General features: G+C 48.7%; 12 protein-coding genes across 12 annotated transcripts; 5 read left to right on the top strand and 7 right to left on the bottom strand.

Moving 5' to 3' along the window:
* Positions 1–891: 891 nt before the first annotated feature.
* BJ212DRAFT_424257 (uncharacterized protein) lies at positions 892–4,426 on the bottom strand. The gene is made up of 12 exons (XM_041343165.1): positions 4,078–4,426; positions 3,981–4,025; positions 3,768–3,925; positions 3,510–3,715; positions 3,352–3,459; positions 2,453–3,302; positions 2,166–2,394; positions 2,001–2,110; positions 1,838–1,948; positions 1,663–1,779; positions 1,323–1,600; positions 892–1,271 (listed from the first exon to the last, which is right to left on the bottom strand). Exons 1-12 carry the CDS (start codon positions 4,332–4,334, stop codon positions 1,020–1,022), a joined length of 2,721 nt encoding a protein of 906 aa, XP_041191170.1. The 5' UTR covers positions 4,335–4,426; the 3' UTR covers positions 892–1,019.
* On the bottom strand, positions 4,403–5,844 carry BJ212DRAFT_1433325 (eukaryotic integral membrane protein-domain-containing protein; the record flags this gene model as incomplete). Its single annotated transcript, XM_041337712.1, has 5 exons — positions 4,403–4,909; positions 4,962–5,173; positions 5,221–5,338; positions 5,394–5,563; positions 5,617–5,844. The coding sequence occupies 5 exons, from the start codon at positions 5,842–5,844 to the stop codon at positions 4,519–4,521; spliced, it is 1,119 nt and encodes a 372-aa protein (XP_041191169.1). The 3' UTR covers positions 4,403–4,518.
* Positions 5,845–6,059: 215 nt separating this feature from the next.
* BJ212DRAFT_1367690 (uncharacterized protein) lies at positions 6,060–6,838 on the top strand. The gene is made up of 4 exons (XM_041336154.1): positions 6,060–6,176; positions 6,225–6,429; positions 6,483–6,594; positions 6,636–6,838. The coding sequence occupies exons 1-4, from the start codon at positions 6,100–6,102 to the stop codon at positions 6,650–6,652; spliced, it is 411 nt and encodes a 136-aa protein (XP_041191168.1). The 5' UTR covers positions 6,060–6,099; the 3' UTR covers positions 6,653–6,838.
* Positions 6,839–6,926: 88 nt separating this feature from the next.
* Positions 6,927–9,042, top strand: BJ212DRAFT_1275701 (uncharacterized protein; the record flags this gene model as incomplete). The annotated part of the gene is made up of 7 exons (XM_041331234.1): positions 6,927–7,084; positions 7,154–7,252; positions 7,320–7,473; positions 7,541–7,757; positions 7,905–8,116; positions 8,212–8,343; positions 8,398–9,042. 7 exons carry the CDS (start codon positions 6,927–6,929, stop codon positions 9,040–9,042), a joined length of 1,617 nt encoding a protein of 538 aa, XP_041191167.1.
* A 503-nt stretch (positions 9,043–9,545) lies between these two features.
* Positions 9,546–12,022, top strand: BJ212DRAFT_1482747 (mitochondrial intermediate peptidase; the record flags this gene model as incomplete). Its single annotated transcript, XM_041340481.1, has 5 exons — positions 9,546–10,055; positions 10,105–10,621; positions 10,677–11,336; positions 11,395–11,792; positions 11,852–12,022. The coding sequence occupies 5 exons, from the start codon at positions 9,546–9,548 to the stop codon at positions 12,020–12,022; spliced, it is 2,256 nt and encodes a 751-aa protein (XP_041191166.1).
* Positions 12,023–12,383: 361 nt separating this feature from the next.
* Positions 12,384–14,485, bottom strand: BJ212DRAFT_1482746 (C-terminal domain of homeodomain 1-domain-containing protein; the record flags this gene model as incomplete). The annotated part of the gene is made up of 4 exons (XM_041340480.1): positions 12,384–12,862; positions 12,917–13,356; positions 13,409–14,298; positions 14,351–14,485. 4 exons carry the CDS (start codon positions 14,483–14,485, stop codon positions 12,384–12,386), a joined length of 1,944 nt encoding a protein of 647 aa, XP_041191165.1.
* Positions 14,486–14,597: 112 nt separating this feature from the next.
* BJ212DRAFT_423931 (homeodomain protein 2) lies at positions 14,598–16,660 on the top strand. The gene is made up of 4 exons (XM_041343164.1): positions 14,598–15,176; positions 15,231–15,344; positions 15,395–15,586; positions 15,639–16,660. The coding sequence occupies exons 1-4, from the start codon at positions 14,706–14,708 to the stop codon at positions 16,575–16,577; spliced, it is 1,716 nt and encodes a 571-aa protein (XP_041191164.1). The 5' UTR covers positions 14,598–14,705; the 3' UTR covers positions 16,578–16,660.
* Positions 16,661–17,026: 366 nt separating this feature from the next.
* BJ212DRAFT_1301189 (uncharacterized protein) lies at positions 17,027–17,979 on the bottom strand (the record flags this gene model as incomplete). The annotated part of the gene is made up of 7 exons (XM_041333092.1): positions 17,027–17,044; positions 17,096–17,356; positions 17,413–17,541; positions 17,604–17,683; positions 17,733–17,807; positions 17,861–17,921; positions 17,977–17,979. 7 exons carry the CDS (start codon positions 17,977–17,979, stop codon positions 17,027–17,029), a joined length of 627 nt encoding a protein of 208 aa, XP_041191163.1.
* A 1,635-nt stretch (positions 17,980–19,614) lies between these two features.
* Positions 19,615–20,543, bottom strand: BJ212DRAFT_1301188 (uncharacterized protein; the record flags this gene model as incomplete). The annotated part of the gene is made up of 4 exons (XM_041333091.1): positions 19,615–20,007; positions 20,061–20,252; positions 20,308–20,437; positions 20,491–20,543. The coding sequence occupies 4 exons, from the start codon at positions 20,541–20,543 to the stop codon at positions 19,615–19,617; spliced, it is 768 nt and encodes a 255-aa protein (XP_041191162.1).
* A 449-nt stretch (positions 20,544–20,992) lies between these two features.
* Positions 20,993–21,491, top strand: BJ212DRAFT_1367672 (uncharacterized protein; the record flags this gene model as incomplete). Its single annotated transcript, XM_041336153.1, has 1 exon — positions 20,993–21,491. A coding segment is annotated over exon 1 (238 nt), but the record flags the coding sequence as incomplete, so codon positions are not given.
* Positions 21,492–25,014, bottom strand: BJ212DRAFT_1367669 (nucleotide-diphospho-sugar transferase). The gene is made up of 5 exons (XM_041336152.1): positions 24,646–25,014; positions 24,066–24,414; positions 22,430–24,005; positions 22,312–22,366; positions 21,492–22,286 (listed from the first exon to the last, which is right to left on the bottom strand). Exons 1-5 carry the CDS (start codon positions 24,893–24,895, stop codon positions 21,811–21,813), a joined length of 2,706 nt encoding a protein of 901 aa, XP_041191160.1. The 5' UTR covers positions 24,896–25,014; the 3' UTR covers positions 21,492–21,810.
* Positions 25,015–25,098: 84 nt separating this feature from the next.
* BJ212DRAFT_1367666 (lung seven transmembrane receptor-domain-containing protein) lies at positions 25,099–27,597 on the bottom strand. Its single transcript, XM_041336151.1, has 11 exons — positions 27,425–27,597; positions 27,260–27,369; positions 26,844–27,201; positions 26,651–26,793; positions 26,509–26,601; positions 26,408–26,462; positions 26,299–26,361; positions 26,108–26,251; positions 25,929–26,057; positions 25,730–25,876; positions 25,099–25,674 (listed from the first exon to the last, which is right to left on the bottom strand). Exons 1-11 carry the CDS (start codon positions 27,573–27,575, stop codon positions 25,244–25,246), a joined length of 1,824 nt encoding a protein of 607 aa, XP_041191159.1. The 5' UTR covers positions 27,576–27,597; the 3' UTR covers positions 25,099–25,243.
* Positions 27,598–27,606: the final 9 nt, after the last annotated feature.

The following is a 27,606-nucleotide window of genomic DNA, read 5'->3' as shown; positions in this document are numbered from 1 at the left end:
TCGTCAACTACCCTGGGAGTCACAGGTCCAGATATTGCGTAGTCCCGCTTCAAGTTGTCAGCCACCAGGTCCTCTGTAAACTTGAGGCGGTCTTGCTCGTAAGTAAACTTCAGGACTTATACTTAGTGCTTCGGGCGTGGTCGGAGATAAGTTGCTGCACCGTAGAGTGCAGGTCTCTTTGCTGGATGAAAATATGCTCTCGGAAGGCACAGATGAAGCTTGGGAATTGAGCAGGCAGAACATACATAGCAAGGCGGAATAGAAGCAGAGATGTACATTCTTTTTACTAAGATGATACCTGTTAATCCTATGAAATTGCAGCCAAATATATATCACATACCTCCCAGAAATGAACGACATAATGTTATGGGTTCAGCTGCTTCAAATAGTATACCTGCATCTTCGTAGCTCGAGGAAATTCGCACTCGGCATCCTTCCTGTCCAGTTCGAGTTCTTTGCAGAAGCATTCCTCCGTGGTTTCCGGTGTCGGGGAGTGCACCATTGGCTCAGAGACAATGGTGTGGGAGAGGGATAGTAGCAGAAGCTGGGCTGAGCGCTGCACAAATATTTTGAGGTTGTCCATGCGGCCAAATAAGGACCGTGGGGCAATTGCTATCGAGTTGTTGAGTATCTGCCGTGGTACTCTGGATGGATGATCCGATGTGGATATGTAGTTCCAGTAGGGCCCGGGTCTCGCTGACTCTAATGGATGTACAAAACGAAGCCAACCGATGTTGCAGTAGCAGAGTCTACTGCGGCTCATTGTAATGATGACCCCAGGGGGGCCATTCACAGGGGATTACGATGTATGAAGTACACAAAATCGATTGTAAATCTCGAACCTGATGCAACTACGTTGCTTGCAAGAAATTCACAGAACTCGGAAACGGGTTTGAGATGCTTCCAAACACGAGCAAATGCAGACAATCGTGGAATGATATCCTGGGAGCACAATATCAATGTGTTGCTCGAAACAGGTCCATATTGTAGAAATAGCCGCGAACACATTCACTCAGCCGCTATCGAGTTTCCACCAGCAGTAAAGGGAACCGAGTGGAAACCTTGACAAGCCTCACAGCTGACAAAAATGTAGTGTCTGCCCCAGGCACGTCATAGGTCAGTAGTGCACTCATCTTGTCTGCACCTTCCTTTGCGGCTTGTACAGAAGAGGAAGGCGGAAGAAGCGCTGAAAGTAACATTTGAGTCCTCATCAAGTATTCCTTGGCAGCTTGTTCTGGATCGGATTGTGGATGGCCCTCTGGAGATTGAACCTATAAATCCCATTGTCAAGATGTTGCATCACAATGATGACGGCTACGTACTTCCGACTGCAGCGCGGCGACCAATTTGTTGAGTGAAGATGCCTCGAGTGCCTCGGAAGGCCAGGCTGACGCAAGACATCGTAGGAAGGTTGCATCATTTAATATCTGCACATTCCGACCTGTATCGCTGTTCGGCACATCACGGGTGAATGTGTCGATGAATAGGCTAAGGAGTGATGACGCTATGCCGGTGAGTTGTGATGGATGGTGCGTGAGACCCAAGCTATGTAAGGAAGTCGATAAAGCATGCAGGCTTTCCATGAGGGCTGGTGATGGCCCTGCAATAGGGTATGTTGGACGGTGTCAGGAGAATGCCTTGCAAGGTAAATAAAGTACAGACCAGAAAGTGTTAAATAAAATTTTGCGTCGTCATATACTGAGATAGCAGAAGAAATAGCGTGTTCCTTCCACCGGTTGATGATTCGGTTAAATAGCAAACCAGTTTTGTCTCGAAATTCTAAGCGACTCGGTTGTTAACAATCAGGTATGTATGTTTGGTGGTATGATCAACATACGCAGTGCAACAACCTCATCACAACCTATATTGTGAAGGAAAGGTGATGTCATTGATATTTCGACCGCCACTCGACTAAGGAATGTCATATTTCTCATAGCCTTAGCGGTGTCTTTTTGACTGGTGAGTTTGGAGGAGAGCATTCGGGTGTAGTGTCGTCTTACCTGACTGGTTCATCAGCTCATCAGTAGTCGAAGTAAGAGCGTCGGCGATCATAGAACAGAAAGCCTTCGCCTCTGGGAGATATGCCTCAACTAGATTGCGGACCAACCTCCTAGATGCCACAGCTTGATCAAAGATCGTCAGATGAAACAAAGATATGAACGCACTTGCTGCTCTGATCCAAACTGATACGGGAGTAATCTTTTTGCAGTGAAGCTGCAGACTCCTCCAGAATGTTTAAGAAAGTCTGCAGGCGAGGTGTCCGACCACGAAGTTGTGATTGCAAAGCTGTTCTATACGTTTGGTACGGGAGTTCGTACGCTGAAGGTCCACTTCCTGTTAGGGGTGGGGGTGGAACAGATTGGGGCACATATATGCTGTTTAGAGGAGAAAATTCTGATAATTGGACGGTCCTTTTGAAACATGTTTTTGCAAAGAGTACCAAGATACATACCTTCAGTAACGACTTCACTACTTGGAGTAAGTGAAGACAGCGCCTTCAAGAACAGCTCTTTCGCCCTGTGAATGGTATCGGTCCATATAGCGGTGATTCGTTTTCTGACAGCTTCTTCTAATAGAGCATCGAGTGCCGTCTGCTCCGTTTTCACCAACCCCGATGTGAGCAGCCAATTTCGCAAGGAGGACCTAATATTCCAAACGCTCTTCACACTGTCCAACTCCAGCAACCAGCGGTCCAAAGAATCCCGAAGTATAGAGCAGGACTGGTCAAACCAAGTTCGTAGTTTATCCTCCAGAAAGTGTCCTGGCACGGAAGACGAAGCGGAAGACAATTCAACATAAGGTTTGTATGACCTTATCCCAGCTGGAAGAAGAGTGAAGTATGACGACGACGGAAGTCCAGAAAGAATTGTCTGGGTGCTCAAAGCCAGTTCAGAAGGAAGTGTAGTCTCCGGGCCAGATACGGCGGGCGATTCAGTATGTATTTGCTCCAGCACGCGGATTGCCAGGGCTGGCTGCGTGGGTCTCTGACTTTGGAATACGTTTCGAGCGCAATTTACGGTCCTTGATATCACCTCGACAAGAATTAGCAGTGAGGACTTCACTTCTTGAAGTTTGTCATTGGAAGGAATGCGTTTAGACTGCGATAGCTTGGAAACCCCCAGAGGATGGCCGTTCGTCTGTGTCGTAGGAACACCATTTGGGAATGCAGTTGTCATGATACTTGAGTTTTTTGAAACAAGTGTGTGCATAGTCCGCGTTCTTTGGGAGAGATACGTCGTCAGAGTGTCTGTCAAAGGTTTTGACTCGAGGATATGGAGAGTCAGAATAGTTGCACAGGTGTCCTGGATTGAGAACATGAGAAGACAACGCGTACAACATAAAAAAGCGGACCTCAGGTGATTTCTCGTGTGTCCTCAGAGATAATGTGGCTCTATGGACAATCTGAGAGCGAAAATGAGATATAGTCTCCCACTGTCGCTGGATTAGTGGAAATTGCTCCTGGATGCGAGACGTCAGAAGGTAAGAAAGACATTTAGCGCAGAATTTACCACCACATTGACGCCTTGGTTTAACCAACTGTCCTCATCTTGGTCATCGTCACGAGAAAGTGTCCGGTGCACGACACGTGCCAGCATGAATAACCAGGTGGCATGGAAATATTTTTCTCTTTCAATAAGACGCCATAGATGTTCTGGGGTATCAAGAAGTAACTTAATGTGGGCAGAGAGCACTTGTAATGTTTGCAAATGCGAGTCTGAAATATGAATATGAAGTAATGCAGTGTTATTGGACAAACTAGCACTGACCTTCCTTGCCTACATTAGATGTACGATCCTCCCTGGATGGCTGTTGCCGAGACGTAATAGCATCTTTAGTTTCTTGGAATGCTTCTTGTACACGCTTTGCGGACTTTGACATGGAAATTATGGACGTTGAGGCTCGTAGTAGATCGCGATACCGTTCCCTGCGCTTTCAAAGTACAGTCAAGTCGCGAAGTGCATTCAGGCAAGAGCACGCACCCGACCATAACACGAAGCTCCTCCTGCTTGGCTTCAGCGTCCGACCTGAAATCTCGTTTTGAGCCAAGGTGACCAACATGGGTAGGTCGTGACGCACCTTAGCTGAACTTGTTTCGCCTTAACCTCAGGAATAGTACATTTCGCGAACAATTCATCTGGGTCTATGCCCACGGTCTCATCCTGTACCCTGGTGGATTGCACGCTCGAGGAATGAGTGGATGGGACTGAACGAGGGAACTTGAGTGCTGAAGGGGATGGCGCGAATGTTGACACTGAAGTTAAATGGGACAGTTCTGTAAGGCCCTTGATCGAACCAAACGATGCAACCGACACTGTAGATGGTCGCCGAGCCATGTATACGAAGTCGTTAATGTCCGACGATATGTTTCACCAGGCTGGTGGACTTAGAAACAGTCCGACGTGGTCAACAGACTTGGTATATATTACGTAACCATGAGGCTATTGCTATGTAGTTGGACAAATGAAATGAAGACGCTCCAGGGATATTAGCTACTGAAGATGACCATTAGGCCGTACACTATCTTCTTCCATCATCAGAGCCTGACGTGTCTGCTACGTCCATCTCCACAGAGCTAGATTTTCTTTCATTCTGTGCTGGTGCGGGCGCAGCAGGTGAGGGTCTTGAAGACTGAGCTTGAGATATTCCGCTCTGAGTTGGCGAACCACTGGAGGAGTTGGCCAGTCGCTGGTCAAGTGCCTTCAGTGCAAGTGCCCTGGAAGTGAGAGTTAACACAGTTGATTGGACAATGGAAGAAATTACTGACCGCCGCCTTTCAGCTTCGGCTCGAGCTCCACCTGGCACCTGACTATACCCTCCAGACTCAATGTCATGAGGCACAGAGGTAGGAAGAAGATGGAAACGTGTTGCAAGTTTGTATACTGTGCTTCCTAGCATTGATAGCGGTGTACTGGGAAAAAGTCGGTAACTGCAGGGAAAAAAATGAAAAAAAAAATACTCACTGCAGGAATGGTGGGAACCAGCTTGTCAAAGCAAATGTTTCGCTGCGGTCACCATACGACACTACCCCTCCTAGGGAGTCGCTAACACTGCGCTTATAGAAGCGGAGGTATATCCAAGACACAAACCAGCCAAACTGAATGAGAATATATGGGCTTTGGAAGCCAAGTAGTGTCATTATGGTCGAAAAAGTCAAGTACGCCATAGGAAGCCTCTACAGATGGGGTCAGATCAACAAGTGTCGGACAACTTTGTTTTTACCTTGACGCGGGCCTTGATAAAACCCAAAACTTGAACTTGGTGCTCAGGGATCACTTGAGTAAATGAAACAAGCAGGCTGATAAATAATGCCATTTGACCGTGATACTCCATGCCATATCTGCATTGTCCAAGGATGTGAGGCGCTGCCATCGCAAGGTATGTGAGAAACGTACAGGAACAACTCGGCATTACGCGTCACAGCGAATTCAATCCAGTTGAAGGCACACCCGATGATATTGGGTCCGGTCACGCATACGATAATAAACTTGAGAGTTTCGACGGTCCCCCACAGGCGCTCAAAATAAGCTAACGAAGCGGGAATGACAAGAAGCGAGATAATGAGCTTTTAAGAATCGTTCAGTATCAATACATTTCGTCCTCAATCGTCGATAAAACAATACTCGCCTCAATAACACTTATTTCGACCAGGGCTGAGGTTACAAATGTCCAAGGAAAGAACAGGCTTGTTCCAGGTACCAATGTCAAGTAGGCAACCGGTGTAGGGCCTGTTGTCCATCTTATCCAAAGATACAATGTGGAGGAAGCTAAAGTAGCCGCAGTAAAAAAACGCGTCACTGGTGGTACAGATTTGATGTATTGCAGCGGTGTCGAAAGGATAGCCATGGTGACACGTCAAAACCAGGGAAGATCGTCGGGTATGGCTATAGAGGTCCCGGTTAGAACCAAAGTACTAGAGACCGTCGCCCTCGTCGAGAATGTCCTTGGAATTGTTGCACTGAAAGAGCCCAATGTCGCAAGGGCAAAATGTACTACTGGAGTACCACTGGGTACGAGTTTGCCGCTGTTTACTCGACAATGATTTCCTTACGTCAGCAGACCCTCCTTGTTTCACCCCGTCATCTGCTCAGGCAGCCCCCGATGGCGGACTACGATTTTCGCCCAGGAGGCTCACTCAAGTTTAAGGGCGGTGTTGCTGAAGGAGGTATCGTGAAGAAGTATGTATCATTAGTTCTTACCATTCAGTGCACCTGACAGATAAGCAGAAAGAAGAAATCTAAACACAAATCAAACTCGCAATCTGATGGTGCTAAGGACCGCGAGCGTGAACGAGTGAAGGAATTATTATTCAAAGAAGAGGCAGAACTTGCTAGTGGTTCGGCGTCGGGGAGCAATTCTCCTGCTCTACCGGGGAGTGATGTCAGAAAAACGGATGCGGAACGACGTTTTGAGGAAGCACAAAGGCGCAGGGTGAGTTTTACGGTCGAGACGAAAGCTCTCCAAATATTGACGCCAACGTCCAGCTCGAAAATAAAGTAGCCCAATTGGCTCGCAAGACGCACAAAGATCGCGTCAACGAGCTTAATGCTAAACTTGAGTCGCTCAGTGAGCATCATGATATTCCCAAGGTGTGTACAATTTCATGGCAGTCCGTGCAAAGTCTCACGGCATTTGTTAGGTTGGCCCAGGATAATATTTGCAAAAAATCGCGTTCAGTACCGCGTTCGGCTCAGAGACTGGTTTTGTGCGGGCCTGCGGTGCAGAGTTTCAGTGGCGACGACTGTCTTCATATCATCATCATGTCTTTGTAGACTGCCTGAAATTCATGTATTTTACACGCGAAGTGCCTGGGGTTCCACTATTGCCACATATTTGTTAAGTTGGTTTGATATAAGTAGCCACGGATGATGCGGCTCATAAATCCGTGACCACTCTTGACCCTTTCCTTCACGTTCATTCTCTGCATCATGTCTGCTGCACAGCAGACAGAAAAGAAAGGGCACATCTGCCCTCCCTCAAATGCTAAACACCCTTCCGATAGATGGGAGTCACTATTTGTTTACTCTTTTATATGCAAGTTCACGAATCTGAGGTCGAAGGTGGAGGGATTGGAAACACCGATGGAGTGAGCACACACCCGCATTACATGCACCTCACTTGTGTCAACTAAACACGCGATTTCCCCCGATAACAGCTTTGAAAATGCCCTCTTGACGCATGGTCCAGATCCCATACTCCAAAAGATTTTACAGCAGTTTATACTGAATCTGCGACCGCAGACGCGTAATTTGAGGTAAGCACTGTTTGCCACAGCTCGTTCACACAAGGGAAATGTTTGACCGTCATTGTGCTTTTGTTAGTCTTGATCAGATCTCTGCCACCTTGAATGCTGTTCTTGCAGATGCATTCAAGGCATCGGAGCGAACTGTTTTCTGGGACGACGAACTCAGGTCGAATGTGAACCCTTTTGCCGATTTAGAAGGCGGGTTTTTCGCAGCCGATTGGGATCTCAAAGTTTGTCATTGTCTTGCCATGCTGTACGAATTACCCCTGAGCGCGCGTCACGTTACATTCCATACAGCTCCAAGTTCTTCGCCAGCTCGTGGAATTGCAGCTCACGCATTCCATTGACATAAAAAGCACTGTTGATCGCGCATGGGGCGTGATGCAGAACAAGCACAAGAAGAAAGACCCTGAAACTGCCCCTCCTGAATCCAATGATTCCAAGAGCCAGCAGAATCTGCAACTTGTTCCATTAGGCCAGGATGCACAACGCAAGCGGTATTGGGTCGCAGATGGTTCGTGTGTCTTTCATTTCAAGCTCCTCGCCCTCTTTCCTATTTGCGTGTATTTGGTGCGAGGCCGCATTTTTTTGGTCCCCATGTTATCCGGCGTTAGCCGTCTGTAAGGATTTCCGGCTGACTCCCGTTTCTAATCTATCTTAGATTCCCCGCGGATATACGTGTCAACTAACCCCTGGAAAATCACTGCGACGTTCCAGGCGGTCTCTTCGACGCGTGAAGAGTACCTTGCTGTGATTGAGAAGCTGAAAGCATCTTCCCCGCAAGGCGATCGTAAAAACAAACTAGAACAAGCCCATACTGCGCTCGTCAAGGCACTCGAAAGCCGGATAGATATTGTTGACGCGGACTTAGCGGTGAGTATTCGTTTGTCCTGATCAGCAGTAAATAACAGATAGATCTTACTTTCACTTGAAACGCTACTTGAAACATTTACTCACCAATCGTCTAGCGCGTACAAAGGGCCCGCAAGAAGATAGAGCAACGTCAGATACTCATGGCCCAAGCTGAAATTCGACAGACTCGCACGCGACGACAAACTCGTCGACCCGACTACGTGTACCATGACGCCGAGAGTGGGGAGGTAAGCGGTTGTCATCAAGTTTAGTCTCGATTGCTAACTTATTTTTATGATCAGGACGATGCGGATGAATATCAATTTGAGGAAGACAATGACTATGATGACGAGCCGTTTACGGAGGACAACTTTGGTAGTTCCCGATCACATGGCCGTCGGCAGCCGGAGGCTACTGCGCAGCGGAGATCCACTCGCGCCACAAAAACCAAGCGACCCTCCCCTGATTTGTCTGCTTTTGAATGGAAAGGTGAAAGGAGGTCGGCTCGTCTCGGCCCTTCTGAAGAGACACCTGTGGAGCGTCCATCAAAACGTGCTCGAACGGAAGAAAGCACAATGAGTTCTACGTCTGCAGGCTGGCCTCCGGTCTTGCCAGCCGAGAATTTAAACGGCGTCTCAAAGGCAAAAGCGAATGGCGCAGCAGCTGTCAAACCAACTGAGATTGCAGTTGAGCAGCTCGGAGGGAAGAAGAAGAGCAAGTTTTGGTTCTATGCCGTGGAACCGATCTCTGCGCCTTCTGACGTCCTACCACCTGGTGGTAGTGGTTCAACCTCCCTGAACGGTCATGAACACAACGGAGATACCGGCCGTTCCGGCACCAGTAACACTTCGCTCCCGACACATGGCAAAGGAGATGCGATGGACGTCGACAGCCGGAGAGAATTTAGCTTGTCACCAGTTCCCCTGGAAGGATTGCGGGATGCATAATCACAATTTCTATCTCGTCGCTTCATTCGACTCATGGCATTTTATTCTTTTTCACCATTTTACTCGCACTCCATAATATTCCACATACCAGCAAAGCCTCATCCATTGATCAGCCTAGTCTAATCATTCATCTTATTACTCCCTCTGACCTATGTAGGTCTTGCAATGATGATACAGCAGTGGATTTTTGATCCTCCACGTTTGTACTATATATCTATTCATTTTTTCCAAAAAAAAACGCGTCAAGCTTATCACCTCCCCTTGTGCTCCCATGTGCAATTTATTAGCGATCACGATACTGATGTTTTTACAAGTGTAATCAACCTTCCAACTGATACTTGTTTTTTTTCGGAGGCTGATGCTCGCGAGCGTGCCCTTGTTAACCCGGTCGATTGCTTTTAGGTAATATTTATGCGGGTGCAATCATCGGACTAAGTCCAAATTATAGTCACGGTGAAAGTCCTCGGTGGACTTTGCTTCAAAACCACGTCCAGCGCCGTCGAATGATTGCACGTATCGCGGAGAATGCTTTCAAGAAGATACCGCGATCCATACCAAAGTTTCGTGGTGATCTTCGTGCTCACGAGCTTGGTCTGGTTCGCCGAACAGCATCAACTCTGGTGAGACCTCCGTCCTCGGATGATGCAGAACTGGTCTCTCTCTTCGACCAACCGCAGACAGGGCAGAAAGCCTCACCGTTATTTGTCACAGGCATTTTTCAGCATCCTCAACTGACGACGCCGGCTGCGTTCAGTGCGCTCGCTGACTCGACCCTCGTACGCGCGCAACTCCTGACAGAACGAATATTGCGAGCTAGGGAATCTCGATCCGAGCTCTTCAAAGTGATCAAGAATCTGGACAGACTCAGTGATCTCCTGTGTGGTGTCATCGACCTAGCGGAGCTCTTGCGGAATGCACATCCTGATGCTCAGTGGGTGGATTGTGCTACGGAGAGCTACGAGAAATTATGCGAGTTCATGAATGTACTGAATACTCATGTCGGGTTATGTGAAGTGAGTCGTGCACTTTTCCGTATCTTTAAGATGTCACTTCCTTTGGCAGGTGCTGCACACTGTACTGCACGACCCAGAAATCGTCAAGTCTCTCAGTCAGGAAGCACTTCAAACAGCACTGATATTCTGGCATGATTTCGAAAAGTCTGCTATCAAACTTCCCCCAGAACAAAGGGAGAGATTTGTGTCCCTTTCGTCCGAGATTCTATCTGTAGGTCACGCGTTTGTCACGGAAGCTTCTGCCCCGCGACCGCCGGTGAAGATCAAGCCCTCCGAGCTTGAAGGTTTGAAGGACCGAGGAATGGGCGCTCGTCTTCAAAGACAAGCTTTTTTCACGCAGAAGGACTTGCTGGTCTATCCGGGCTCTCACCAAGCCTACATGATCTTGCGCGAGGCACCTGATGAAGAAGCACGAAGAAAGGTGTACATGGCAGGCCACATGAGCAGTGCAGAGCAAATTGACCGCCTTGAGCGGTTGTTGAATGCGCGTGCACAGCTGAGCCGCCTAGTGGGTTGGGACAGTTATGCTGGCATGACGCTCAGCGATAAGATGGCGAAAACTCCGGGTGAGCGGTTACGTGTGGTAGCATGTCGGCCAGTCCTGATGTCGAAGTTATGTAGAAAATGTCAATCATTTTTTGGGTACCTTCTTGGATCGGACTACGCTTGTTGCTCGCAAAGCATTGCATACATTGCGTTTACGGAAGCAAGCACATCTTAAATCGACGGACCTCCCTATTATCCAGGCGTGGGATAGGGATTATTATTGCCCACCCGAACCGCCAGCGCCACCGGTTCCCCTCCCTCCTCTTTCACTCGGACGTGTATTTATGGGCCTTTCACGACTATTTAAACACCTCTATGGAATAACGTTACGACCCGTTGATGTCGCATCTAGCGAAGTATGGCACTCTGACGTACACAAACTAGAAGTGGTTGACGAAGATAGAGGCGTCGTTGGTTGGATATATGCTGATCTCTTCGCGCGTAGCGGAAAGTCGCGCGGAGCGGCACATTACACTGTTAGATGCTCCAGACGGACGGACGATGATGATGAAGCTGGCGATCTGCGAATACCCGGAGCAGATGAATTCGTTGCTCCCTCTATCGAATTCGAAGCAACTAAGCGGCACAGACTACGCGGCGAGCATGGCGAGTTCCAGCTGCCACTGGTAGTCCTGCTTTGCGATTTTGTACCGCCATCTGTTACTCGGGGCCCCACCATTCTCGAATGGTATGAAGTTCAGACCTTGTTCCATGAAATGGGACACGCCATGCATTGTGAGAATTCCCCGATCTCACTGAGATCATAACTACTGACAAGATACTAAATTTCAAGCCATGATCGGCCAGACAGAGTACCACAATGTTGCAGGGACACGTTGTGCGACTGACTTTGTCGAGCTACCTTCTATCCTCATGGAACACTTCCTCAACTCCCCAAAAGTTCTCTCCCTCTTCGACACCGACGGCTCTTCTATCATCAACCAAACTGGAAACCACCATGAAGATTCTTGCCAGTACATCGATACCCACAATCACATCTTACTTTCTCTACTTGATCAGGTGTACCACTCCCCCTCCGTCCTTGAGCCGGGCTTCGACTCAACGACCGCTCTCGCGAACTTATACAATAATCGCGGCCTGATCCCGCATGCACCTGGGACATCGTTCCAGACCCAGTTTGGGCACCTGTTTGGATACGGTGCGACGTATTACTCGTATCACTTCGATCGTGTGCTATTGCATCCCATGTGTGGCGGAAGATCTTTTCTGCTGACCCCCTCAACCGCGAGTTGGGAGACAAGTACAAGCAGGAGGTGCTGAAGTACGGTGGTGGGAGGGACCCGTGGTTAATGCTCAGCGCATTGCTTGATGCACCTGAGCTTGAAGTCGGCGACGCAGAAGCGATGCGGGAAGTTGGTAGATGGAGGATGGAAGATGGTGTCGTTCCGGAAAGACATTAGGATCTATACTACATGAAACCATCCCGCTGCATTTATTCTCTTCAACTAGATCTTAGAGCACGATTATTGCATGAATTACAACAGTCCTCTTTTGGTCCTGGTATATACAGAGCGGTTGTCAAGCGAAGGGGAACAATATGTAACAAGTTAACAAGGTAAATGCGAGATGAGTGTCATGATGTAGGATATATTATGCAATGTGCAATGTGCACGATGATGAGCAGAGATATGATATGAATAAGATTACTTATATCTTGATAGACCGCACAGCGCATATAGACAGCGTGAACGAAGAGAGGACATCGACGATCATCTAACTCGGGAATCAGCATACAAAGCTGCCAACCAAGAACAAGAACACTTACACAGACACCGCTAGGTCTTGCTCCAGTAGTCGGGTTTGTTCTCTCAGAAGCTGGAGTTGTTCCAGCTTCGCTAAGCGGGCACAATCAACAGATGAGGGAGGCTGTGGTTGTGGAGAGGTGTATAACGGGGGGAGCTGGAGCGCAGAGAGATCAATCTCAGGTAATAGTTGTGAGAATTCATCGCAAGATGATGGCAGCGAGAATTGATTAATGTCGGACAGGAAGGGGTGTTCAGAGTATAAGATATCTGTCCAGCTGAAAGGGTCCGAAGGAACGAGGTCAGTGAGGTCGGCTGGCGGCTGGAAGATGGTGTCGATTGCCGTGGAAACTCCAGGTGCCTCGCCAGAACAATTGGAAGCAATTGTAGATATTGCGTTGAAGAAATTGAAATTGTCCTGATCGCCTAGATCAGATGCTGGAACAGAAGCGCGGGAAGGAATTTCCAAATTAACTGATTTTGCCTCAAACGATAAAACTGTTGGACAAAATGTTAGTGGTGGGATCGTAGGATACGATAGTGCAGACGTACGGTCTACCAGTGCGGGCGGAGTGTAGTTTTGTTGGAAGGGTTGTTCGGTGGAATCTATTTTTGTGTCAGGGAATGTATACCCGTTGAAGACTTCAATGTCAACGGGGGTAAACTGATCGAAACCGACGTTCTTGACTGGACCAGGAATTTCGAAGAAATTTGTCTGGAACCAGTCGTCGATGTTTGACTGGAGAGGGACGGATGCCCTTGGAAGAGGATCTGACACAGCATGAACACGGGGTCCAGCAAGGAGACCTCTAGGACGCATGGGCACAGTGTGAACATCAGCGTCTGATAGCCTTCGCTTTCGTGAAGACCCTGAAGATGGCTGAGGTGCAATAATTTCGACTTCATCACTGCCATCCAGTCCATCGCTAGTTGATGGGGGCGATGGCAAGGTGGAATTATTCGCAAAGGAGGTGGGGACCTTCGCATTAAGCCTGAAAAATGTCAATGAGTGATAGCTCGCTCAGAGGAACGACGATGGCTTACCGAAGGCGTTTCATCGGCCGGTCTGCACATGAAGATTGCCTAGGATCGGTTGATTCAGACGATACAGAGGCACGTCGTTTTCGACCAGCGAGAACAGGTGGAATAAAATCATTTTCTTCGTCTTCACTCTCGTCTGTCCACGATTCCTCGAGAGTGGAGATGGGAGACGAAGTGCGAGAATGACTGGGAGATGGATACGAAGCAAAAGGTGTGTGCGTCTTCTGAACCTGCCTGTCAAGCGCTCTTTGGATTCTCCGTATCTCCTTCTCTTCCTCGCGTCGTTTCCTCTCCCCTCGGGCGCGCTCCTTCTTCTCACGCTCCAATCGCAATCTGTCTTCCTCTGTCATATCCTTGACTACTGCATCAAGGTCACCTGCAAGCGCGCTTTTGGTGAAAGTAGACGCATAAAGATCCTGTGCAGCAGTCTTCATCTGCTGGAAGTCATGGAAGATGACTGGTGCAAGAACACGGGTAGGGTCTTCTTTGACCAGAGCACGAGAAGCAGCATCAGCTGTGTCAGCTCGGCAATTGTTGAAGTGTTTGCGGCAAATAGTCGTCCAGCCGATACGACGGCGAGCGCCGATAAACCAGGCAACAACGGAGTTCATAGAACATCTGGAGCTCCTGACAATACCCGCTTTCGTATCAGACGACGGGTAAGGGTTATGGATATTAGCCAGCAGCCATTTGTATGCTGGTTCAATGAACGGGGGTAAGGAAGATTCTGGTGGTTGTGCATTTTGCGCTATGAGTGTGGATGGAGGTGAGATAGTGACGCGACCGAAGCCATCTAGAATACTCCCCACACCCTCAATAAATTGGTTTGTTGATTCTTCACGTGCTTTTTGGAAGTCCAAAAAGCATTTCGAGATGATAGCGATCCCTCGAAGCTACCAAGCTCGCAAGCGATATAGTGTCGTCGGATAGTCCTCCTGCGGATACACAATGGGAATAGTCTGCATGCAATGAATTCCAAAACGACTCAAATGTCATCAAGGAGTCGTTGTCGCCGCGCGACATTGCATCGATCAGAGTGTCCTCCGCTTGTAGGAAGCGCTGCCCTATGTTTTTGTCCATCCTGTAGAATTTGGTTCGAGATGAAGAGATGAGATGCAGACACTTGCTCGTATGTATGTATGTATTTGTTTGGACAGACAATGCGGACCTTCAATATATCGCTTTCTTACCAAAATACCTCACTTCATTGTCCCCAGAATATACTTCAAAACCCGGTTGCAATTGGGTCGCGATCATACCCTGATCATACCGCTCCAATCACACATTTCCGACGGCTCAAATGACTTCTGTCGATTCAGCTTTAAAGCAGATTATACAACGTGTTAAAGACATTCAATGCCTCACTCAACCCTTTGCTTCGACATCGTCGTGCTCGTTTGCACCTCAAGCATGTTCTTTGCGACAACCTATTGCTAAGATCTCCCTTCCTGACCCACCATCAATGCAATCCACTCTCTTGGCTGCTGGTGCCCGTCCCGACATTTCTGTGGCAATGGACCAAGCATACCAGAAGCGGGCTCTTGACTTGCGAGCTTTCTATCACTCGGCTTTAGCACTTATGTGCTCAAACCAGGCCCAATATCCGTCCAAGTTTCGCTATGTCCCCGAACAAAAAATCTTGTCCACATTCACCGAGCTATATCTCAGACAACTTATGGCCTGGAGACAAGATTGTGTTGATTTTTATCTTAAACATTCGTCAACTAGTGGCAATGTACAGAATTTGAGTGGTACATCAAGGTTTAATCATGTATGTCTAATTCCCTCCTTCACCCGTCCAGTCCTGTGTAATAACTTTGTACAGGAGTATGTTCCATTGCTCGAATACTTCTTCGCAGAGAACCCATTTCCAACTCATGCCGACAAGGCTTTCCTCGCAAAGAAATCAGCAATGACATATCGTCAGATCCATGTTTGGGTACGCGTAATTATCAGTGTGCATTAGGTCTTGATCTTAATAATCCCAAGTTCCAAAACAGGCGTAATAGAATGAAGAAAGAAGGTCGAGTGTTAAGGAAGAAAGCAGCGACTGAGGGTGCCACTCTTCCGTTGGATAACCTATACCAGCGTATGGATAAATTCATTGTACCGGAAGAATGGAAGGCGCATACCTCGTATTCCTGTCTTTCAGATTGCCCTACCAAGCAAGGGGACGAGATGGTAAGTGTGCTATCCCTCTCGATTTTCGTTCTGTTGACAAGATCTTCCATAGATGTCTATTGCAGACAACGAATGCAACCCACTCGAGCGTCTGGCACCTTTGCATGCATTCCCATCGTTGTATCCCCCTTCATGCACGTATGATCCTTTCCCATCGAAGAATGGTGTGACAAATTTCGGTGCGCCAAAATGGCTCCGGCGCCCAATGACCACAGCTGTTCGATGTCCTACATTAGACATTGATGGGCTCGTGGACCGCTTCTCGAGGATAAACATACTAGATGATTCTGGTTCGCGTTCACGCGGCAGCGTCGATTCACATGCAGCTGTGGCTGCCATCACGGTTATACCCTTCCTTGCGCCTCTGCCTGCCCTCATTCGGGGGACACCTACGCATATCACACCCGTCAGTGCTCCGCTACATTCTGTTCCTGCCACCGCGGCTCGTCGCCATGTCTTCGATACTCCCAGTCCTCAATCAAGACCTGTGACATTGGTGCCGGCCTTCGAGACCCCAACAGGGCAGAAGGCTCGCCGCCGGAAAACGGCACCATTACCAAAGCGCGTTCCTCGTGGGGACTCGATTTCTCACCGGGGTGTCACACCAGCCGCTTCAGAGGTATCTGTTGCCTCACCTTTGTCATCATCGCCCTCGCGTTCGTCTTCATTCGGATCTGAGAGCTCCTCACAGAACCGCCTATTCTCAAGCGCGAATTCCACATCGAGCAGTTCCCCTGGCATCACGACGCCGCCTCCATTCCCCTCACCTTCAACACAGCCTGCATCTCCTCCAATGTCATTATACAATTTCTCTTCAAATACGACCGATCTATTCGGCGATGCTTTGGAAAGCGTTCCCTCACTAGGGGGGGGACTTCAGCTTGATTTTAATTCAAGCATATTCGGGAATGAGCACATTCTGAAGTCACCGGCGTTCGATTTCTCATTCGATGCGGCCTCAGCAGTGAATCCTGTTCGCGCACCGTCATGAGCTACTCCACGGTGGGAGTGCACGGACTTCGTTTTAGCATGCTCCAGATAGAGCTTGCTTTCTACCTTTGGCACGCCAGGCCTCACTGCTGCGGAACATCTAGCAGTGAAGGGCTACGGCAGCGTCCTATTGCATCCCTTCATCTAATACCCTGAAGCGGGCCGTATGCACCTTGCAAGACCTATGCCTATGATAGCGCATCTTGGCTTATGTTGTATTCTATTGCTGTCTAATCGTTGCTCTTGCTTTTTTTTCACTCGCGTAATATCTTTGCTTTTTGCTCACTCAATGTTATCTAGTCAAATTGTTGTACTGATCTGTACCTGCTGTTTGTATTGTTCTTTAAATTTGGGTACGAGCACTGTATTTTACAAAAGCAAGTCCACACATAGGCGAGCACCGCGCCCAAAATATAAAATTTATTGAAGTCTTCTTTCCCCTTGACACATTTACATGAACTTGCTTGCCTATAGGACAGGGTCAGAAGTCATGAAAGATGAAATCAGGAATTAGTGCACCATGCCCATGATTCCGCTCAAGCCTCCACTGCTGCCTCCACCGATGAAAGAACTCATCTCCTTCTTCATCAAAAGCTGCATAACATAAGTAGCAGCGCTGTTCATGGCGCTTTGTTTGGCCTCGCTAGATCCGCCACCAGATTGGTCGAAGAGCGAGGAAGCGTGTTGCATGGCCATGCCAACAAGCTTGCTCTGCATATCGCCTCCACCGCTGCTTCCGTGACTTCCGCCGCCGCCACCGCTCATCATATCCGTGAACACCTGCATAATTATGAATATTTGTGAATTTGATGTTGATCATACTTGAAGTGGCTTACTTGAAAGGCCGCAGCTCCACCCAATGCATCGGGTGCCATGCCTTGTGGGCCCCGACCCTCAGAGCTGAATGCTTGTTGGTGGGCATTCCTGAGGTTTTGGACACCATCTTCGTCGATTTCACCTTGATGCTGGACAGTCTGGTTCGCAGTGATGAGGGGGGTCTCAAGACGTTCGACGGGGAACAACAAACCCTGTGCGCATGAGACAGTGCTTGGTTTGCGAAGCCATGGTTTTCAGAGTCAATATGCTGGTTCACTTCGTCCGAGTTGACTGTTCGCTTGTGAGCGCGATGGGAGTGATCACCAAGTAAATGACATACACGAGGATCTGTAAGATTGGGGAGGGCGGTTGTCAGGAGAGTTGTACTCCTGGCCTCCGGTCTTGTGTACGTGAGCTGTTGCTTCGTTTGAATATTCCTGCAATACGAAATGGCGGATGTCTACTTACACTGATTCTGAGACTCAGAGTACGTCTCGTAACCTTGCTTCGCGAGATTAATGAAAGTATCCTACGGAGAGATCTAATCAGTTTATGAGCAGGTTATACTGCGCAAAGCAACTTACCATGATGATGGGAGCTTATTGGGAGCTTGATTGTAGGTGGATATAAGCAGATACCGTAGGCCTATTATCTGAGACTAAAACTCAAGGGATCCGGCGCACTGCAACGGTCCATCGTTATCACCCCCAAATCAATCCGGCTTTGACTGCGATCGCAGTTAGCCGGTTCTAATCTAATCTCAGCCATTTCGGTTTCGTTCGTGACCGGTTGACCCTTCAACTTACACTTGCACTGATTGAGCTCGAATCTTGAAGCTTGAAGGCCCTGTGACCTGTCATCATTCGGAACTTTCTCGGCTCCTTCGACCCCTCACGTCATTCGTAACGAAAAGACCTTCGACTCTGCTCAACATCTTCGGAACACATTGTCGTTCTTTGGATGGTGCTCGTTTTCACCCTTAGATTCGACATTGTAGCCCGTAATTCCAACATGGCAGTTAAAACCCATCTTGTTTGTTCGTCAGCGTTTGTTCCACTTGCCCTTGAAATTTGAGTTTGAGTAATGATATGACTTGAGGATCTTTTCCCGATCACGAACTGGTGTCCCAAGGAACTTCATCAGAAATTCCTCCTTCCCCTACATAAGGTCAAACATGATGACCGATAATGCCGATGGGCTTGTATGTACGTGTTATAATGGACTATATATTGCTACGAGGTCAGCATCTGACCTGAATGAATCACCATACCCTGATTCACTGGAATCGAAGACAGCCTTCGCAGGTACAAATGTTGGCCAGGCCTGTCGCCTTGCTTTGGCTCGTGTTTTGTCTTTCTTTTTTTTCTAACGTAAAGAAAGAAAAGAAAAGGCATAACCGCGACTGCCGATCAAGCATGGGTGGACACGAAGACTTGGAAAAGGTCTATATTTTGAATCAAGGGTGTTTATTTCAGAACAAGTGGTTCGTTCACCCTTTGGACGTTTACCTACTAATAATTACAATATATAGCGATGTCTGTACACTGCGTTTACTATTATATTGTCTTTTCTTCTTCTCTCGCACTTAGCGTTCGAGTGTCTCGTCGACATCGTACTCTTGAAGTGCCATGTAGTTAGTCCTATAGTATCATAGACAAATTCAACATATGGTGTCACGTTAGGCGCCCTGCCTGGAAACCATTGCAAGATGAACGCAAGCTGAGGACGAAGAACGGATACCGAGAAACGAGAAACGAGATAGAATTGGACACTCAAAAAAGCAGAGTAAGCTCTTCCAGAGTCCGGACGCACCAGAGCAAACTCCAGTATACGTGGAGCTCAACAGGTGGAGCACGCACGTGGGATTGCTTCCGCGGGATCAAACGTTAGCTTTAGAGCTCACATGCACAACCGAATGACAACAGGTTGATACCGGTGCTAGTCTTGAAATAATAGTTCGAACGTTCCCTGTAGCGTCAGTAAAAATTGTCAGCTGCCAGGCTAACTCGTTCGAGACTAATTTAAAATTATTTACGTCGATGCCAGACCAGGTGAGTGTAATGAGTATGCACATTGCACAGTTTATCATGCTGTCACTTATTCACACGAAATTTACCTTTGCCTGCAAGCGCAGTCATCCAAGAGCGAGTTGGAGGAAGTCTCCAGGAGACGATAAACAATATTACATCTATGGCTACACAATTCCTCGGTGTTATAACATTCTACGCGACATCTGACTCAGGCTCCAGCTTTCTCTCATCTGCACCGGCAGCAGTGGTTGTTGTAGATGCGTTAGGCGTACCCGTAACACCTTTACCACTCAAGGGCGTTTCGGTGGTCAGGTGCGCAGTTGATGGCGGGGTGACCGCATCAGAATGCGAGGTACCAGAGTGCATCCCGAGGTAGCTTTCCGCTGTCTGGCGTGCTTTCTCGACCCGTGGTTGCATAGTGGACCGTGCAACGTCAATGTGCGGTTGAGCGGCGGCTTGTGCAGATGCAAAGTACCGCTGAGCGGTTCCAACAGCAGATGATGCCGACGTCTGCAATGATGATGTGCCATCTCCTCCTGTCTTGTTCGAAGTGGCTTGCGGGTCTGTGCTACTGTGAAGATAGTCCTACGAAACGTATAGGCATTCAAGTCTAGGGACAATGTAAACCGTTATCTCACCTGAGCAGAAGTGGCAACACTCTCCGCGAATGTCTTTGCCTGGTCTAAATAACTTGCGCTGGGATTATTGGCCATATGGAAATCTCTCTGCCCTTCGGAGGCTGCGGCGTTCGTCTTCTGAGCCGCTTCGCGTTTAAAGACTTCAAAGGCAGTACTAGTGTCTCTTTCTCCTGTCAGCTCAGATCCCATTCCCTACAATTTGCAATGCGTAAGTAAGGTTTCGCCGGGATGAACGAACACAGCTTACCTGTGCAGCCTGAGCTGCTTTGGTTGCTGCTTGTTGAACGTGCTCTGCGTTCTGTTCCACTTGATGTGCAGCACGGGCGTTTGGTGCTTCAGCCTGCGCGTGAGCAGCTGTTGTCTCATGCCGAGCTTTCCTAAGGACGAAAGGTCAGCATCATGGGGACCTGTACGCCAAAAGATTACTCACTCGTTTCCCCGAGCTTCCTCGACATTGGGACCTTTGTTAACTGTGTTCGACATGGTTGTTCTGAGATAGACCGTTACGCTTGTCTGGTCTTATACACCTATGCCTCCATGACGTCATATAGCTGGCCAGAGAATATAACACCTGCATCGGCGACGTCACCGTCAAGACTATGATGACGTCGGCTCCCATACTCGAACTCCACTGTGTACTTGGATCGCACCGGGACTCGTGGCGAAACTCTTTGCTCCAGGGATACCCCTGTGCTGCTCACAGTTTGCAGGGGTTCTTCCAGATCGGCGACATTTGTCCTTTTGAGCTTGCTTGGCCCGGAGAGTTTCGCTACAGATTACCCATTCAGCCACACTTTCTTTAGATTGGTCATCCTTGGTGCGTTCTGATTGCCATCACAGTATTCACCACCGGTACTGAATAGGGAGGTGTAGGCCTGGTGACATCGTGCGTCCTAGTAACCAAGCGTAAGGTATCAGTAAAGGACAGGGCAGTACAGTTGGCAGTGACTCTCAGTCACTCCCTCCTCGAAATTCCGTCACATAGCAAGCTATTCACCCTGGGATGATTTCGGAAATTATTTATATGCATGAATCCTCAGATATCAAGATCACTCCAAACGACTCCACAAACCTCGGATCCGGAATGCTCGACCATCCAGTTGCACGGTTCTTCATGGAATATGTACACTTCCTTGGAGGCTTATGTGTGTATACGACTTTCGCTCCCATCGCCGCTCGAGTAAGAGGCATACGGCGCGATTATGGGGCATTGCTGCGTTCTTACTTCGTCCAGCAAGTGAATTTCCGTTTCGGAGCGCAAGTGTCTAGCGAATCGGAATGTAGCATTAGCATAATGTTTTTCAGGGCGCCTTACTACGGAGACTAGATGGATACGCGCATCCGCGTTTCCACCAGATACCCTGTTCGACATTTTGCTTATCAGGAGGCTGGAGGCATAAGGTTTGGAAGTGGGCGTCACAATCACACGCAAAGGTTATCGCTACTGGCTTATGTGACTCTTTGAGATTGTGCAGTGAATTCCGTCTAAGAGTATAGTAAATGAAATTTGAACTCTCGTCGCACTTTGGGTTGCGAGTGCTAAATGTGAATATAAGGTGGCAAGAATAACCATAATGAAGAGAGAAAGGAAAAAACAAAGTTCGTTGCGAGAGTAGGTTGCGGGTATATACATGCAAATGCACTTCACATAATCGTACAGGAGGAATGAACAAGAAAAGAGAGATTCTGTCTGCAATCAATAAGACATGGAAAGTGAAGCTCGTAACAGATACGTAATACTCAGAACTCGTTAAATCCGACGTGTGGGATCCTCTCGTGAGCTGATCTTCAGGAACCGAGCAAGTACCTCTTCTGAGCCACGTTTGAAGAGTTCCACTCCTCGAGCAGGATCCCAGACACGAGATGTTCGAGAGGGAGTACTAGGAGACCGCCCTTCCGCTGGTGATGCAGGACCTAGAGACGATGAAGTCGGGGATTCACTGGAAGACAGTTGAGAAGGGGACGACAGTGGACTCGGAGTCGCACTCCTTTCTGCTCTCGGCGTCATTTCGCCAGGCTGTCCCGACGTCTGCGGAGGTAAAAGGGTCTCCCGAGAACCCATCATAGCTGAAGAAACGGAAGATCGCGGCGTTGACACCTGCGAAACAGCAGGGGACATCAAGCCGGTTTGTTCAGCACCCGCGGCAACATTCATCACGGGCGGCAACACCCTGAGGCTTGATGAAGGGTGCCAATGCTTCTTCATAGATCCGCTATGCGTGCGTGCTTTCAACGGCCGCATTACAGCGACAGTCCTCTTCCGAAGAAACCTGCACACTCTGAGTGCACATTTCCTTCGCGTCCGTCTGCACTCCAAATGATTGGTATGTCTTCCTCGCGGTTGCGATGCTAGAATTGCAAGATCGTACCTCTGTCACTGTTCGCCTGCCTTCGTCCTCATCGGAGTCCATCTCATCCTCTACATCACCATCGTGACTGCTAGCTTCTGACTTCTCCTCCCAGGGTCTCTTTGGGTTTTCGAATGCGGTTGCTAAGGGAGTGGGCCCTGGAGGGCGTGCAAGTTTCGAACCAAACTTTTGGATGCCAGGAACGGCATCCCACATGTTCCCAGATGTCAATGATGGGAAACCTGCTAATGGCGAAGGCATTGGCTGCGCTCCAAACTCCCTGCTCAACTTGCGCTCAGGAGTAGATGGAAGCGCGGGACGAGGCGGGGACTGAAAGAACATCGACCCTTGTGGGCGGGGCTCGCCCTCTGGGAATACACGTGTAGGAGTAACACGAAGGCGCTCCTCCCAAGGGAAGACACGCTTGACCTTGGTGCGGTCAGGGGTAGGCGGCGTAGTGCCACCATCAGTAGTAGGCCCAGTGACATTGCGGTAGTGCCCCAGCTGAAGTAGCATCTGAGGAATCTCAGGTACAGGTGGTGGGCTGAAGAGTGTTTGGGGCGATGGGTCTCCCTGAACCGAGATAACTTCCGTACTCGTTGCATCTGTCTCAGACGACATGCTCGAGGACGACCTTGATGATGATCCAGGACCTTTGTTTCCGCAGGGAGAATCGTCCCAGACATTCGGGAAATAGGTGTCTCTTGGGGGTGCGGAGGGAGTAGATATGGTTTTTGGCGGCGCTTCGATCGCAGCATTCCATGAGAGAAGGGGTGGGGAAGTAGCGCGCAATCGCTCGATCCTTCGTTCTTGCAACGAAAGGGGCGACTTTGGTTGATTCAAGCGCACAACTAGCTTGGAGGGCGAGGGGACAAAGTGGAGAGGTGTCGGAGGGAGAGATAACAGGCGCGATTGTGGCGCAGGAGGCACCTCATCGCCATTCGGAGTTGGCAACGTAGTCCATCTTACAGGTGAATCCAATGATAGTGAGCCTATCTGTTGAACAGGTGTTGTGGGTTCGACGACTACCTCGTTGAGATTTGAATCAGGAGGCTCAGGGGTAGTCTGGTGAAAATCATGATCCTCAGGTTTCATCTGCTTTGCGGGGCGTGGTCTCATAAGATCCAAACGCCCCTCAAGGGGCATGCTCCTGTACTCGCCCTCTCCTTTCGATCGATCACCAGACCAGAAGCCCATTACGCTCATGCCCTGAAGGGCCAAACGACGTAAGACGTCGAGACCAAGTGGACCACCACCTGGTGCTCCCGCAGACTCTACCGCTGCACGGGAATTCTCCTCATCTTCCCATGCAGAAACATATTTACTGACAGGAACCTCGAGATCCGGTGAGATGGGTTTTGATCGATAGTGCTTGTCGTAAACACTATACCACCGATCGACGAGCGAACCATAGTCGTAGGCTTGTTGAGGTTGCTTTACTGGCTCTGACACTGCAGACTGCTGTTCCATCTGAGATGATGGTACTTGGGTGGAGGATCCTGGGGCACGATAAGGAATGGAGTGCCAGGGCTTATTAGGTCCGATGAAATGGACCGCCGATATCTGGGAACCGAACCGCTCATACGCAGGAGCATACCTGATTCGTAATAAGTATGTCATTAACTATGCGAGCGAAAGAAGATGTGATATTACTGACGTATAAGCAGCAGTAGGAGTCGTGTTGTATGTGAAGCTAAGCCTATTCCAGTCGCCTCCCCTCCACTCATTTAAAATACCTTGATCGCCACCGTCCCAACTTCCATTCGTTTTCAGAAGCTCTTGAAGCTCCGTGAATTTATCTTCACTAGGAGAGAGTACCATCACACCCGAGTTGAATATATCGGACCATCCTACGTCAGGCACCGCAGAGAACTCGTGGTCAAGGTGAAATAGGTGGGACAGGGGGCGCAATGGGAGAACATCCGCATCAAGGAATATTACCTTGGAATACTGCGTGAGGCGGAATACGTGTAATTTGGTCAGGACCGTATCAAGGTCTGGGCGTCCTGCAATTAAATGAGCATGATATTAGCCTAGCTATTTCCACTGTGTGCAGAAAAGCTGGGTGGCTGATGGAGAAGCTTGGACACGATGCATTCATACCCCACATCTGGGGCACAAAGTGCAAAATACAGAAACTGGCCTGGGAACCGTTACAGATATTCCGACAGATAAGTTTTTCGTGCCCTCAGCTGATGCCATTCAGACGCAACCCAGTCAACGCAGCAACGACTCACCCATTAAATTTAGTCCAGTAGGATCGGACTGGCCTATAACCTCAACACCAATGACAATATCGTATGTCTTTCTGAGCAGCTTGATAGTAGTGATATCAAGGGTTTCTGGTGTGACTATGCACACTGTGTCGTATTTGACCTCATGAGGTTCAGTCTGGTGCACATCCTTTAAAGCACCCGAAATGGCGAGTGCACCTGGGAGATAGGAATCCGAAGTTACGAGAGTCACAAAAGCAAAATGAATGGACATGGCGGGGACTAGAAATGCCTTAAACGCGTCGTGAGGGCCACAAGGGCGCGTCAGACGTATAACTTAGTGGAACCAGGTGAAAGAAATAAAGATACTTATCGTAGGAGTGACGGTTGCTCCAAACATGTTGACAAAGTTCACATAGAAGATAAATTATTTATAAAAATAAATAACAGACGTCATCTCCTCACTCTCTCCATCTAGCAGAGGGCTCGCCAAACCCTAGACTTAACTGAGTTCTCGCCCCCATTTGCCGATTTACAAAATGAAGAAATGAGGATTCTAAAACGAAAGTACTAGGACATGCACGACACACTGCATAGTGACAAAGATAAGCTGCGTGAGAGTCTAATCGTCTCGGTCCTTGTGTATAAGACCCTGACGTTCCTCATCTGCACTGTCCTGTTTATCACCGGATGCCCTATGCTCCCCACCACGCCGCTTCTTTACGGCCGTCTCACCTTCATCGTCGCTTCCTATATCCTCGTCGCCGATCTCAAACACGACGTGATCCTCTGCAAGCGCCTCAGGTTCTCGCCGTGAGTTGACGAGTGTGATCTCGTCATCCTCTCGGGCAACCGTACGATGTTGAAGTGTCTCGAGGTCATAATCCTCAGCATCTTCGTCTTCTTGTGCGATTTCGTCGGACATGGCGAGGCGGCGGTTATTTTCTGATGGCCGCCAAAGGTACGCTATGCTCCAGAAGGTGAAAAAGTAGAGAAGGGCGAGGTAGCCGTCAAGGAGCCACCAACGGATTTTCCATGACTTTGCTGCGTAATCTACAATCATGTATATTGAGATGGATCGAAAATTGGTTCACGGATGGTGACACACCTTCAGCTAGCCTATCAGAGAACGACACTGAAGAGATAACAAAAAATATAGCTATAATAGCCACCGTGCCAAGGAGAATATAATACAGGCGTTTGAACATCCTGAGTTTGTATCTTTGCTTCCGCACACTGAGCTGCCTCATTGTACCTAAAATGGATACTTGAGAAAGCACGCAAGGTGAAAAAGGGATTGGATATACCATTCAATGAGTACAGGATCCACATCAGGAACCCACTAAGCGTGAATGCCAGTGGTATGACAAACATCAAGAGTACCAACGCTGACGTCGACTCGAGTTCCAGTTCAACTATACCCACGGCATACAGTACTGATGACGACGGTCATTACATCTCTGATATCATGAAAAACCGAGTTCACCTCCGAAGACAAAGTGTAGCCCTGCAAGGATCTGACACTTGAGCATTGTGCGCCCCAGAGATTCGCAGACGACGCTGAGCCCGAGGGATACAACGAGGAGCATAAAGAAGGAAAGGGCATTGCGCCCCGCATCCAGAATGGCAACTGCACTGGGTAAGCGATTGGATAACTATTTCATTGATTGTCCGTACCAACAAAAAGGAAGATGACGGACGCTGCGGTCTTCCCATGTGCGTTAAGGTATCGGTAGTATACTAGGCATGGTTAGCATGGAGGTGAGGTAATGACAAAACGTCCTACCCCAGTTTGCAACCATTTCGATGACAAGGAACGCGACCAAGCTCGAGAGATAGTACTGAGATAAACATTAGATCGCCCAAGATGTATGGAACATGACGAACCTGAATGGGTAATAGTTCCGTAACATGTTTGTAGCAGAGCCATGCCCATACAGAGCCTGCAATTGTATATACAAAGAACATGGCGAGGTAAAACTGAGTGTTGTGATTAGAGAGATGACGACGGAGTACGTTTTCGGCTCACGTTAACTTTGGGATAGTCGGTAGCAGGAAGCTGTCCATCGAAAGTATTGCGGAAAAGAACGACGCCGTTGTATGTAGGATGAGACGGGACATCTGTAGGTGCCTGACGGGCAGTGGGATTCAATACTGTGACAGGCACAATAGCTGCGACAGAAATAAGCCGGGAGAGACAAGACAAGACGACTTGGACTCGCCTACGCAATAATACCCATTCATGCGGACTTGATACTGTATGGGTTGTGTATATGCAACGGTCCCGGATGGGCTCGGGTTTAGGAGGTCACTCGATTGTCGAAGACTGTGGTGAAGCCCTCGTGATCTCCGTGGCGAAGTATAATTATCGGCAGGCGTGGCAAGGTTACCCTCTGGGCTTTCCAACAACCCTGATGAATCTGAGGGTGCGCCGCCAGTGTGGTTAAGGGCAACACTGGCAGTCCAGAAAGTAGTTTGGTTTGCGGTGGTCCCGTCATCAGACGAGAATATGAAATTTCCGACATTATCATATGCACAGAGGCCGACTCTGACTGCGTCCGTCGTGCATACGTATGTCTTCTGCTGGGGGTTCTATTACTGAGTTCGGCGGCAAACCATGTTGTAAGGGGTCACTCACGGGTAGGGAGTCATCCGTCGTGGAGGTAATGACACCCAGATACTTGACATCCTTCCATTCATATATCACCATCGCTACCTGTCCTTGTGAAGAACTTTCATCAAACGTGACTATGACACGTAGTGTAAGTATCTGGCGAATATATACGGTACACAGGCTGCGCACCGTTGATGAAAGTGGACTGGCTTGCCCACATTCCCGAACATACTTGGCGAGAATAGTCCGTATCTGAGAACTGGACCTCATATCCAGCTGCAAGGGAGCAAGCAGACAGAACACCGAGCGCGATTGCCTGCAGCTTCGAATTTTGGCGCATCCAGAAAGCGTTTGTTGTGGTTTGTTTCCCA

Source organism: Suillus subaureus (genome assembly GCF_016647635.1).
Source record: "Suillus subaureus strain MN1 chromosome Unknown BJ212scaffold_24, whole genome shotgun sequence".
Lineage (NCBI taxonomy): Eukaryota > Fungi > Basidiomycota > Agaricomycetes > Boletales > Suillaceae > Suillus > Suillus subaureus.
The sequence above is the reverse complement of the archived record's forward strand: the minus strand, read 5'-3'. Positions and strand labels throughout refer to the sequence as shown.

What these genes read in the sequence shown, in the direction of transcription:
- BJ212DRAFT_424257 (XM_041343165.1), bottom strand. Translation starts at nt 4,334, where the DNA reads ATGGCTCGGCGACCATCTACAGTGTCGGTTGCATCGTTTGGTTCGATC. An exon ending in GAGCTTCGTGTTATGGTCGG is followed by an intron (nt 3,926 to 3,980) that starts GTGCGTGCTCTT and finishes TTGAAAGCGCAG; the next exon opens with GGAACGGTATCGCGATCTAC. An exon ending in ATTTTATTTAACACTTTCTG is followed by an intron (nt 1,601 to 1,662) that starts GTCTGTACTTTA and finishes ACCCTATTGCAG; the next exon opens with GGCCATCACCAGCCCTCATG.
- BJ212DRAFT_1367690 (XM_041336154.1), top strand. Translation starts at nt 6,100, where the DNA reads ATGGCGGACTACGATTTTCGCCCAGGAGGCTCACTCAAGTTTAAGGGC. An exon ending in GAAGGAGGTATCGTGAAGAA is followed by an intron (nt 6,177 to 6,224) that starts GTATGTATCATT and finishes ACAGATAAGCAG; the next exon opens with AAAGAAGAAATCTAAACACA. An exon ending in AGGAAGCACAAAGGCGCAGG is followed by an intron (nt 6,430 to 6,482) that starts GTGAGTTTTACG and finishes GCCAACGTCCAG; the next exon opens with CTCGAAAATAAAGTAGCCCA.
- BJ212DRAFT_423931 (XM_041343164.1), top strand. Translation starts at nt 14,706, where the DNA reads ATGACTTCTGTCGATTCAGCTTTAAAGCAGATTATACAACGTGTTAAA. An exon ending in ATCGTCAGATCCATGTTTGG is followed by an intron (nt 15,345 to 15,394) that starts GTACGCGTAATT and finishes AATAATCCCAAG; the next exon opens with TTCCAAAACAGGCGTAATAG. An exon ending in CCAAGCAAGGGGACGAGATG is followed by an intron (nt 15,587 to 15,638) that starts GTAAGTGTGCTA and finishes GATCTTCCATAG; the next exon opens with ATGTCTATTGCAGACAACGA.
- BJ212DRAFT_1367669 (XM_041336152.1), bottom strand. Translation starts at nt 24,895, where the DNA reads ATGTCCATTCATTTTGCTTTTGTGACTCTCGTAACTTCGGATTCCTAT. An exon ending in ACTCCTACTGCTGCTTATAC is followed by an intron (nt 24,006 to 24,065) that starts GTCAGTAATATC and finishes ATTACGAATCAG; the next exon opens with GTATGCTCCTGCGTATGAGC. An exon ending in GGTTTCTTCGGAAGAGGACT is followed by an intron (nt 22,287 to 22,311) that starts GTCGCTGTAATG and finishes GGCCGTTGAAAG; the next exon opens with CACGCACGCATAGCGGATCT.
- BJ212DRAFT_1367666 (XM_041336151.1), bottom strand. Translation starts at nt 27,575, where the DNA reads ATGCGCCAAAATTCGAAGCTGCAGGCAATCGCGCTCGGTGTTCTGTCT. An exon ending in GAATGGGTATTATTGCGTAG is followed by an intron (nt 26,794 to 26,843) that starts GCGAGTCCAAGT and finishes TTTCTGTCGCAG; the next exon opens with CTATTGTGCCTGTCACAGTA. An exon ending in CGGAACTATTACCCATTCAG is followed by an intron (nt 26,463 to 26,508) that starts GTTCGTCATGTT and finishes TGTTTATCTCAG; the next exon opens with TACTATCTCTCGAGCTTGGT.